Source organism: Babylonia areolata, chromosome 31 (genome assembly GCF_041734735.1).
Source record: "Babylonia areolata isolate BAREFJ2019XMU chromosome 31, ASM4173473v1, whole genome shotgun sequence".
Lineage (NCBI taxonomy): Eukaryota > Metazoa > Mollusca > Gastropoda > Neogastropoda > Buccinidae > Babylonia > Babylonia areolata.
In genome coordinates, this window is record NC_134906.1 from 20219467 (window position 1) to 20231966 (window position 12500).

The following is a 12500-nucleotide window of genomic DNA, read 5'->3' on the forward strand; positions in this document are numbered from 1 at the left end:
CTATGTTTCGTAATGATTTATATATAATTATGGGTTCGTTGCTTTTTTTCTGTTTTTTGCTTTTTTTAAAATTTGATTTTAATCATCTTTTTATGGTTGTAAAATCATGGAACCGATTAATAGTCGCGAGCCATTCACAACACTGACCCCCCCCCCCCCCCTCCAACCCCCCAGCCCCGCACCCCCCCTCCTCCCCTCCCGCAATTTTCAGAGTCTTAGAAAATAAAGTTACTCACTCACTCACTCATTTAACCACTCACTCACACACTCATTCACTTAATCAGTCAGTAAGTCAGATATGCAATCAACAAAGCAATGATCAACCAAACTCTATCTATCTATCTATCTATCTATCTATCTATCTATCTATCTATCTATCTATCTATCTATCCATCTATCTGTGTCATTCATTCATTCTTACAGACGGACAGACAGACTGACTGACTGACTGACTGACATGAGGTAGACTATGCATCTATGTTTCTGCATCTATCGAAATTTTACCTACCAATAAACCAATCAACCATTCAACCACCAACCGATAAATACAATAAATTCAACAAACCAACCATCAATCGATCAGTGGATGATCAATCAATCAGTCAATCAATCAATCAATCAGTCTACCTATCTATCTATCTATCTGCCAGACAGACAGATAGACATGGAACAGACAGAAAGGTCGACGGGCGCAGTAGCCGAGTGGTTTAAGCGTTGGACTTTCAATCTGAGGGTCCCGGGTTCGAATCACGGTAACGGCACCTGGTGGGTAAAGGGTGGAGATTTTTCTGATCTCCCAGGTCAACATATGTGCAGACCTGCTAGTGCCTGAACCCCCTTCCTGTGTATACGCACGCAGAAGATCAAAAACGTACGTTAAAGATCCTGTAACCCATGTCAGTGTTCGGTGGATTATGGAGACACGAAAATACCCAGCATGCATGAACCACGACAGAGTCATCGGCAAGTCGATGTTGGTCGTGTAACGGAAAGAAGAACAAGAAGCAGGTGAAAGATGAACGACTGAGATGACGCCACGCCGTTACCTTCTTCAGAGATACTCATGTTCCTGCAGACATCGACAACCTCGTCCTCCCTGGACGATACTCTGAAGGCATGTCCAATGGACGCCACGGTCAGCCCCTCCTCCTCGATCTGGTCCAGTTTGACAGACACCTCTTCCTCCTCCTCCTCCTCCACCACTCCTTCCAGGTAGATCCCCATGCACCCCCCTCTGGTGAAGAGAAGATGGGTGTGTTATTGGAAGGACTTGAAACAGACTGTGTGTCTTTGCGAGCGTTTTGTGTATTGCCTCGTTATTGGTAGGACTGGAGATAGGCTGTGTGTCTTAAACCGTAGATAATTTGGCATTGGTAGGACTTGATATAGGCAGCATGTCTTACACTGTAGATAATTTGTAATTTGTAGGACTGGAGATAGGCTGTATGTCTTACATCGTAGATAATTTGTTATTGGTAGGATTTGATATAGGTAGCATGTCTTACATCGTAGATTATTTGTAATTTGTAGGACTGGAGATAGGCTGTATGTTTTACACCGTAGATAATTTGTTATTGGTAGGATTTGAGATAGGCTGTATGTCTTACACCGTAGATAATTTGTTATTGGTAGGACTGGAGATAGGCTGTATGTCTTACATCGTAGATAATTTGTTATTTGTAGTACCGGGGACAGGCTGTGTGTTTCACACTGTAGATAATTCAAATTTGTTTTTGGTGTGACTGGGCATAGGCTGTATGTTTTACACCGTAGATGATTAAATTTGTTATCAGTAGAACTGGGCACAGACTTTATGTTTTACACCATAGATGATTAAATTTTGTTATTGGTAGGACTGGGCACAGGCTGTATGTTTCACACTTTAGATAATTCAGTTTTGTTATTGGTGTGACTAAGCATAGGCTGTATGTTTTACACTGTAGATGATGAAATTTGGTTATCAGTAGAACTGGGCATAGGCTGTGTGTTTTGCACCTTAGATGATTAAATTTTCTTATCAGTAGGACTGGGCACAGGCTGTATGTTTTACACCGTAGATGATTAAATTTTGTTATTGGTAGGACTGGGCACAGGTTGTATGCTTCACACTGTAGATAATTTAATTTTGTTATTGGTGTGACTAAGCATAGGCTCTATGTTTTACACTGTAGATGATGAAATTTTCTTATCGGTAGGACTGGGCACAGACTTTATGTTTTACACCGTAGATGATTAAGTTTTGTTATCAGTAGGACTGGGCACAGGCTGTATGTTTTACACCGTAGATGATTAAATTTTGTTATTGGTGTGACTAATCATAGGCTGTATGTTGTACACCGTAGATGATTAAATTTTGTTATCAGTAGGACTGGGCACAGGCTGTATGTTTTACACCGTAGATGATTAAATTTTGTTATCAGTAGGACTGGGCAGAGGCTGTATGTTGTACACCGTAGATGATTAAATTTTGTTATCAGTAGAACTGGGCACAGGCTGTATGACATGCGAGCACTTTGCGTCTTACACTGTAGTTTCTTAAGGTAAGGACTAGGTGTAGGCTATTTGTAGTAATGAGCGTTCCGTGTCTTACACCGGAGATAATTTGTTATTGGTTGGACCGGAATTTGGCTGTAAGGCGTGCGAACGTATTGTGTCTTTCACAGTAAATAGTTTATCATTGACTGGTCTGGGAACTGGCAGCATGGCAGCGAACGAGCGTTATGTGTCTTGCATCGCAGATAGTTTGTCATTGGCTGGTCTGGGAACTGGCTGCATGGCAGCGAACGTTTTGTGTCTTAAATCGTAGATGATGTGTTATTGGTAGGACTGACGATAGGCTATACATAGCAATGAGCGTTTTGTGTCTCAAATCGTAGATGATTTTGTTATTGGTTGGACTGGGAATAGGCTATAGAGCAATTAGCGTTTTTGTATTGAATCGTATATATTTTGTTATTAGTAGGACTAAGAATAGGATGTATGGCATGCGAGCGCGAATCATGGCTCTAAATCAGTAACCGTCATTGCGTTATGGACGAAACATGCACGCAAGTGAAACATTATCACATTGCATGATTTCGACAATGTTCCATTACACTGAAATGTGTGCCTGTGTTTATTCGTTAGCTGTGATGGTGAAAATCCCTGTTAATGCAGTATAGATTCCTTATTACTCTCTTACGAATACACACTATTGTCTCAGAATCTGACTTTGCTGAGCTGTGTGATCGTTATCACTGGATCGCTATCAATTTTGACATGCTGTGAGTTTCAGGTTCAGTTTCAGTTTCAGTTTCTCAAGAAGGCGTCACTGGGTTCAGATGAATCCATATATGCTACACCACGTCTACAAGACAGATGTCTGACCAGCAGCATAACCCAACCCGCTAGTCAGGCTTTGAGTGCATGCATGTATGTTTGTGTTCCTATCAGGGCGGGTTTCTTCTGCAGAGGACAACACTTACGTTGCTATGGGTTCTTTTCCAGTGCGCAAAGTGCGTGCTGTGTACGGGACCCCGGGTTTATCGTCTCATCCGAATGACTCGATGCTCAGTTTATTTGTTTGTTTGTTTGTTGTTTGTCTGTTTCTTTCTTTCTTTCTTCTCGTCAAACATGAGATAAAGGGCGAGACCGAGATTCGAACCCTTACCCTCACGGACACGGTACTGGCAGATAAGCGTTTTAACCACTCCGCTATCTTTTTGCCTTGTAACAAAAACGGCCATCACTATATATATATATATATATATATATATATATGATAGTCAGTCGTGTCCGACTATGACCATCAGAACAGCAGAGGAGGCAACTGCTGTTCCGACTATTTGGGCTAGAATTTGATTATAGTGGAGAGTGTCTTGCCCAAGTACATCCCCACTCTCTCGGCCAAGAGGGTTTAGGACAGTCGGCGTTGGGATGGTTCCCAAAGGCCAACTAGCCCACAAGGCTGCAGCACTAAGAGCCAGTGCAATTTTGCCTCCTAGTTTGAGAGTCATAGTCCTTCACAAAAAGACTAAGCTGTAAATGATTTCCCATTGACTGGAGAAACCATTGATAATACAGCTCTCACTTTGCTGTTGGCCCAAATGTAAACTTATGTCAATCTGTGATATAAGCCGAGTGTTGGGCCTTGGACATCACTACAACGTGGATTATGTGCTGTTGAGTCTGAACTGTCAGGATCGGACTGTGTATGCATGCTAATTACCTGTCATCACTCTACAATTATAGGCGAAAATCAGGTGCTGTGTGCGTAATGCCGAAACATGATCTCAAATTACTTGATTTCTGGGCTGCAAATGAACGTTTCTGCAGCAAAAACGTGTCGTTGTTTCTGTTTTCTTTGTCGGGCTGTGGTTATACTTTACTAACATCATTTCCGCTATTAAAATCAGTATTTGTTCAAAAGAAACTAAACTAATCAAATGAATAAACTAACAAGAAAAAAAAAGCACAAAAATACCATCCCAAAAGCTGACGAGTCACAGGAAAAAAAAAGTGTTAAAAAAACGAAAACGAAATGAATAGGAACAACGCTTGCTAATGTGTCTCCCAGAAGTTATTTTGTTTCTTCAGTCTGAGAAAGACAACGTGAGTGGTCCGGTGCGCATGTCAATGACACACACACACACACACACACACACACACACACACACACACACACACACACACACACACACACAGAGAAACAGACAGACAGACAGACAGACAGACAGACAAATGATTCATCCATTTCACTACATTTAACAACAGCTCGGTTTTTTTGTTTTTTTGTTGTTGTTGTTTTGTTTTTGTTGGGGGGGGGGGGGGTAGTTTTTGTTTTTGTTTTGTTTTTTTGTTTGTTTATTGTTGTTATTTTTTTGGGGGGACGGGGGTGTCTTTATTTATTGTCAGAGATTGACATCTGCAAACAATAATCTGAGCCAACAGCATAGGGAGACCTGTGTGATCAATGGTTTCTCCACTGCACATGGAAATTTATTTACAGCTTAGTCTTTTGTGGAGGACTATGACTCTCAAACCAGGAGGCAAGACTGCACTGGCTCTTAGTGCTGCTGCCTTGGGGAGCTAGCCAGCTGGCGTATTGGGACCATCCTGATGCCTAAAGCCCTGTTGATCAAGAGACTGGGGATGTAACTTGGGCAAGACAAAATTAAACTTCTAGCCCAGATAATCAGGACAGCAGCAGCCTCCTCTGTTGTTCTGGGGCCATGTTCAAGACAAAATTCATTTTGCATTTGGCAAGTTACTTTTGACCTGGTTGGGACCCGAGGATACAGTTTACCTTGAAGGTTAAGTTATCTTCTTAGTCAAGACACTTGCGACGCACTCAGGCAGCTAACCCATTGTCTATCATTAAAAATCCCGGTGATTCCCTTCTGGGCAGGCTCTTCTCACTGCACTACACTTCAGAGCATTATCGAGAGATTTTTGCAAAACACGTGCTATCCGCAAAGCACGTCTGTTTCCCCTCAACAAAAAAAAAACAACGCTACAAAAAGATCAGCCATGTTTACCTCTGCTTCGTGGGCAGTCACCTTTAGCAAGTAGTAAGGGCAACTTTGCCTTCGGGTTTGAAGACCCACGGGTAGACTCGAGTGTTCCTGGATACTGCTTACCTTCGGGCAGTTTGCCTTGACTCAGGTAGATTTGCCCGGAGGTACACCTTCACCCGGAGGTATGATGGTCTCTTGAATACGGCCCGTCATGGTCACAGACGGACAGGGCTATCGTACACATTTAACCCATTCACCGCCAAGCTCGCATTTATGCACAGGCGTGGTAGAGGACCCATGTCACTGAAAGGTGACCATTCATTGGTCTGTTATCCATGAACCTACTGCTCCTAATGTTCGGTGGTAGGATAGGCCATATTTTCTAGACATCGCAGGGGGAATCCCCAGCTATTCTTAGCCACCGTCTTTTCTGTGTTTATACCACAAGGGAATTTTGTACTGTAAATTGACTGGCGGTGAAAGGGTTAACAAGCAGCTACTCACATTGTTTTGTTCATGGCCTGCCATCCCGTGCCTGTAGACCCCATCCTCTCCAGTACCTGTTCAAATAATGATAATGATAATGATGATGATGATGATGATAATGATGATGATGATGATGATAATGATGATGATGATGATGATGATGATGATAATTATGGTGATAATAATGATGATGATAATAATGAAGATGATGATGATGATGATAATTATGATGATAATGATTATGATGATGATAATGATAGAAATGATAATTATTATCATCAATATTTGGAAGAAAAAATGATGATGACGATGATGACAACAAAAACAACAACGACGATGATAATGATGATGATCATTATCATCATTATCATCAATATAAGAAGTGATGATGACAATAAAAACAACAACAATGATGATGATGATAATAATGACGATAAAAATAATAATTATCATCATCAATATAAGAAATGATGATGACGATGATGACCAAAAAAACAACAACAACAACAATGATGATGATGACGATGAAGATGATGATAATAATAAAATGATTATGATAATGAAGACGATGAGACTACTACTACCACCACCACAACAACAACAACAACTACTACTACTACTGCTACTACTACTAATTCTGATGATGATAGCAAGAACAACAAGAACAAGAACAACAAGAACATTAAAAATAATAATGATAATATAATAATAATAATAATAATAATAATAATAATAATAATAATAATAATGATGATGATGATAATGATATAACAATAATAATAATAATAATAACAATAACAATAAGTAGCATTTATACAGGGTTGAATCCTGTGCAGACACAAATCAAAACGCTGACACACCAGTCATTCACTCCAACTGCCACAGACGAAAAACTAAAAACGTCAACGGTGCCTCCGACAACACCATACTGTCAAACAATCACAGACCGAGCACACTTGAAACAGGGGAAATAACGTTTTACCCACAAACAGACTACTTTGTCACAAAATGGCGTGCACATGTGTGTGTGTGTGTGTGTGTGTGTGTGTGTGTGTGTGTGTGTGTGTTTTATCTTCAGTTTAACGTCTATTCACTATAAGTGTTTTTAGACGGAAAGGAGTAAAGAAGTGGATAAAGGAAAGGGAATGCATGTGAACATTAGTGTAAAAAAATATTCATGTTACGTATCAGAGGAAACGTATATTATAAGAAAAAGGTCTAAAGAGATTGTGGTGTGTATTGAATGAGGTGTCATGGGAAGGAGAATATGTATATGCATATCAACAAGTATTAACCTACAACAATGTAAATATAAATAAGAACATTAATTATAACACATCAAAGGAGGATACCAACTGGACTGGAGTTTAAAATTTCCGAAAGCATTCTAAGCAATGAATAATCATTCAAAATCTTTTCAGTGGCTAATGAAATATTGGAAGAAAAGTCATCAACTACAGCTTTAGGAATTAAATGTCTTGTGCTCGGATAATGAATGAGTAGATGACTTACAGTTATTTGCTTACCGCATATACATTTTGTGTGTGTGTGTGTGTGTGTGTGTGTGTGTGTGTGTGTGTGTGTGTGTGTGTGTGTGTGTGTGTGTGTGTGTGTGTGTGTGTGTGTGTGTGTGTGTGTGTGTGTGTGTGTGTGAATTTTCATAGTAATCACATTTAATTTATTCCTAACAGGATTAGAACAATAGTTAGTACTCGTCACGAGTTATTGATGATTTCTTGTCTGCGCTTGATCAGATGAGAAATGCACACTTAATTAAGTATCAAAACCAGTGGACATGTTTATGTGCACAGCTCCAAGAATAACCATTAGACCATTGACATACGAATCATAAAGACGGTTCTCACCGCGTCCTTGACTTGTGTAGAGGTCACGACCCCGACCACGCCAACGACGTACAACGTTGCGTGGAAATTGGGCACCGCTGGAAAATCAATAAATAATCAATGAACGAATGTGTACATGGGTTGACGATTAATCAGACGATTGACAAACTGCTTATGTTCTGATGGCGTTCGGAAATAAAATTTGTTTGGTTATGGCCCCTTGTTCTAAGTTTGAATCTCTCTCTCTCTCTCTCTCTCTCTCTCTCTCTCTCTCTCTCTCTCTCTCTCAGTCTGTCTCTGTCTATCTTTGTCTGTCTGTCTGTCTCTCCCTCTCCCTTTCTCTCTTTTCTATCTATCTATCTTCGTAACGCGACGCAACGTAGCATTTCACAGCACAACGTAACACAACAAAATACGACGTATTCACATGACACGACACGACACGAGAAGACACGTCACACCACATGACATGACACGACACGTCACACGACACGACATGACACGTCACACGTCACGTCACACGACATGACACGACGCAACACAACGCAATGCAACGCGACACAGTGCAACACAACGCGACATAGTGCAACACAACGCAATGCAACGCGACACAGTGCAACACAACGCAATACAACGCGACACACTGCAACACAACGCAATACAACGCGACACACTGCAACACAACGCAATGCAACGCGACACAGTGCAACACAACCCGACACACTGCAACACAACGCAACGCAACACGACACAGTGCAACAGAACGCAAAACACGCGAGACGGTGCAGCATAACGCAACACAACGCAACGCGACATAGCGCAACACAACACAACGCAACGCGACACAGTGTAACACAACGCGACTCAAAAGAACCAACTTGCCTGGTTCAGAACACTGCATGCTGCCCTTCAAAGAGCAGCAGATCTGAGTAGTGGAACAGTCGGCATCTGTCGTACAGGCGACGGACGATGTGTTGACAGCTTTAGCTGTGGCACATAACTCCTGGTCCCCTGGTAGAGATTCGGGTGAATGAAATCATTTTCAACATCATGAGTGAAAGAGGGAGAAAATGAAAGAAAGTGACACACACACACACACATACACGCGCGCGCGCACGCACGCACACACACACACACACACACACACACACACACACACATTGAAGATCTTGTACATTTTGTTTATGTTTGCCCCAGATATGCAACACTTCGTAAAAGATATATACCACTACATTCTCACCGTTTTCCATCATCTTTCAAAGTCTAGTTGCTATGTAGAAACCTGAGTGGGAAGTTAGCCTTCAAGGTTGCTATGTACGTTTGTGGATCTTTGAAACTCAGATGCAACACTTAATGTTTGATGTCTGTATGCTCATCTTGTGCTGTTTATACCATGTGGCCTGACTAAGCGCGTTGGGTTACGCTGCTGGTCAGGCATCTGCTTGGCAGATGTGGTGTAGCGTATATGGTTTTGTCCGAACGCAGTGACGCCTCCTTGAGCTACTGAAACTGAAACTGAAACTATACCATGTGGAATTTCACTTCTCCTGTCCACATGGGCCAAATGGCCTGAAAAGACTGCATTAAAATTAGTTGTTATTGTTGTTGTTGTTATTATTGTTATTGTTGTTACACACACACACACACACACACACACACACACACACACACACACACACACACCGAGAGAGAGAAGAGAGAGAGAGACGCACAGATACAGAGAGAATTGAAATTTTGACGTGCATTTAATACTAATCACCAGATAACCCAATTCTTGCCTTTGATGAATGTCTAAAAGAAAGCGGACAGCAAGATAGCAGAACATAGTTCACAAAAACATTTTCTTCTAGCTGATACCTTGGGCAGTGACGCAATTAGTGAGCGTCACAGCGAGAAGAAGCGCCAACAATGACGTCATTTTCGTGTAATCCAGTTCACCAGCTTTTTCTGAAACATGCAATTGTACATGTCTAGTCCGTATATCATTCATTCATTCATTCATAGCCATAACCGTTTGGTTTATTTATCCATTTGTTTATGATAGATTGCCGTTTCATATTGAGTGATCCACTTATGTAGGGCTAGGGGGGGAAACAGAGTTGATAAATCAGGCCGACAAAACAGAATACAGAATACTTTATCATCTCAACAAGAGAAATTCATATGTGGTGTAAAACAGAAAAACAACACAAAGAAAATCATAGTTATTCAACATGTATTTTGATAAACCATATTAAGATGTAAACCTAGGGCAAACCATCATTACAATCAATAATCACAATAGACAAGAACATCAGAAACCCGTAAAAAGTAATTTACAGTAAATCATACATACACAATCACAGCCATACACACAAGCAGTAATAACCACAATTAAAGGACAGACATAACAGTATACTCAAAGTTGACATAGACATATAATAGCAGTGTGCAGTTTATAGAACTTTGAGTTAAGATGTCATATTCCACGCACATGCACTCTGGCATTCATTTTCAGTCATACATCTGATTGTGGGGATTAACCCCTTATCTGCTCCTGACGTGTATCCTCGTCAGTGAACGGCTGTCATCTGAGACTAGCTGGCAGCTTACAGGTTAAAGAAGCCAGTCATTTTTTTTTTTTTTTTTTATTATTATTATTTTTTTTTTTTTTTACCGTTACATGTTTTATCTAGACTTGATGAATGATGATGAATGATGATGATACTTATACAGCGCCTATCCTCGGTTGGAGACCAAACTGTAAGAGATTTTATAAACTCGGGGTCATTTGCACAATAGGCTGCCTACCTGGTAATTAGAGCCGACTGATGGCTGCCGTTGGGCGCTCATCATTCGTTTCCTGTGTCATTCGATCAGATTTCAGGCACGCACACATACACACTCAGACAGACATGTAACATTTTACGTGTATGACCGTTTTGTTTATTTACCCCGCCATGTAGGCTGCCATACTCCGTCTTCGGGTGTGTGCAGGCTGGGTATGGTCAATTTCCAAAACCCACCGAACGCTGATATGATTACAGGATCTTTAACGTACGTGCGTATTTGATCTTCTGCGTACGTATTACACATGAAGGGCGTTCAGGCACAAGCAGGTCTGTGACAGCAGCCATACTCTGACAATGTATTATCAACTCTTAACTTCAGGTAAACGTTTCTGGGTTCCAAAATATAAAACAAAAAGAACCAAATGCAGCTTTGTTCCAACCTCAGTTCAGCTGTTGAACAGCAATGATTAAATAATCAGATATTGTGACTAAAAAATGTATGCCAGAGTGTACGTATATGGAATGTGACATCTGAAATCAAAATACTGTTGAATTCCATTTTGTTATCATATGTCTTATGTCTATTTTTTTTTATTATGCTTTTTTATGCCTATTCTATGCCCATCCTCTGTGATTTTGTACTGCACATGTCTGGGCTGGGATGCTGTATGTATGATTTACTTCGTTACCTTTAAAAGTTTCTGTCGTTGTCTTTGTTATCAACTGTGATTATTGATTGTGTGCAATGAGTTTCCTTAGGTTGACATCTAAACATTTTATGTCTTTTATGTATACATGTTGAGCGACTGTAATTTCATGTATTGTTTGTATTTTACAACACAAATGAATTTATCTTGTTGAGATAATAAAGTATTCTGTATCTGTATGTTGATCTGAGAGTTCGGAAAAAATCCCCACCCTCAACCCACTACGCGCCGTTACCGAGATTCGCATGTGTTTGCATTACTGTTTTCAGAAAAATCAATGACACCGAGTAAAAAGAACGCAAGAAAGTACGAAGTTATAGAATTTAAAATTTATGCCATGCTCGTACCTCGTTCTCTGGGGCTTAGAAGTCAAGGGGTTAAGTAATGAAAATTACTAATGTTATTTTATGAAGAGGAATAAAAGTTACTTCAAGGCAGTGACGAGGGAACGTCATTTGCTCAGACTTAACAAAAGGCGGGTTAATGTTATGCATTATCAACCATACCTACTTGTAAGCGTCCGGATCCGAGCATACGTTTTGTGTGATATTTCAAGCATGTTAAGTTTGGCCAACAAGCTGTCGTCGGATCAAGGCTTTCTTCGCTGCAATGGAAACTCATTCACAGCTTAGTGTTTAGGTAAATTTTACTCACCCCCCCCCCCCCCCAGACCCACGCCCCCCCCCCCCCCTAAATCCCCCATTTACACTCCTCCACCCCAAGCCCCCCCCCCCCCCCCCACGCCCCCAGACCCCCCCCCCCCCCCTCCCACCCAATACCCTTGCATTTGATCTTGAGTGGTAGTCTGATTGCTAGTCATTGGGATGAGATGATAAACCAAGATTCCGTCTGCCGCATGTACTTGTCGCACGTAAAAGGATCCATGACAACAAAAGGATATTTCCTGAAAAAAAAATGCTGTAGGAAAATCCACTTTGACAGTAAAACAAATTCATTTACTGACAGTGCAGTGATGGCCTAGAGGTAACGCGTCCGCCTAGGAAGCGAGAGAATCTGAGCGCGCTGGTTCGAATCACGGCTCAGCCGCCGATATTTTCTCCCCCTCCACTAGACCTTCAGAGGTGGTCTGGACGATGGTCATTCGGATGGGACGATAAACCGAGGTCCCGTGTGCAGCATGCACTTAGCGCACGTAAAAGAACCCACGGCAACAAAAGGGTTGTTCCTGGCAAAATT

General features: G+C 41.2%; 1 protein-coding gene across 2 annotated transcripts in view; it reads right to left on the bottom strand.

Annotated features, from left to right (window-relative positions):
- LOC143276271 (uncharacterized) overlaps positions 1-12500 on the bottom strand; it is a 31917-nt gene that overhangs the window by 18745 nt on the left and 672 nt on the right. For both annotated transcript variants that reach the window (XM_076580768.1, XM_076580767.1), the window contains exons 2-6: positions 9683-9772; positions 8708-8836; positions 7847-7923; positions 6000-6055; positions 1047-1234 (exon numbers count right to left, since the gene is read on the bottom strand). In XM_076580768.1, the coding sequence (XP_076436883.1) occupies positions 1047-1234; positions 6000-6055; positions 7847-7923; positions 8708-8836; positions 9683-9743 (511 nt within the window). In that variant the 5' untranslated portion in view covers positions 9744-9772. The remainder of the gene's footprint in view (positions 1-1046; positions 1235-5999; positions 6056-7846; positions 7924-8707; positions 8837-9682; positions 9773-12500) is intronic.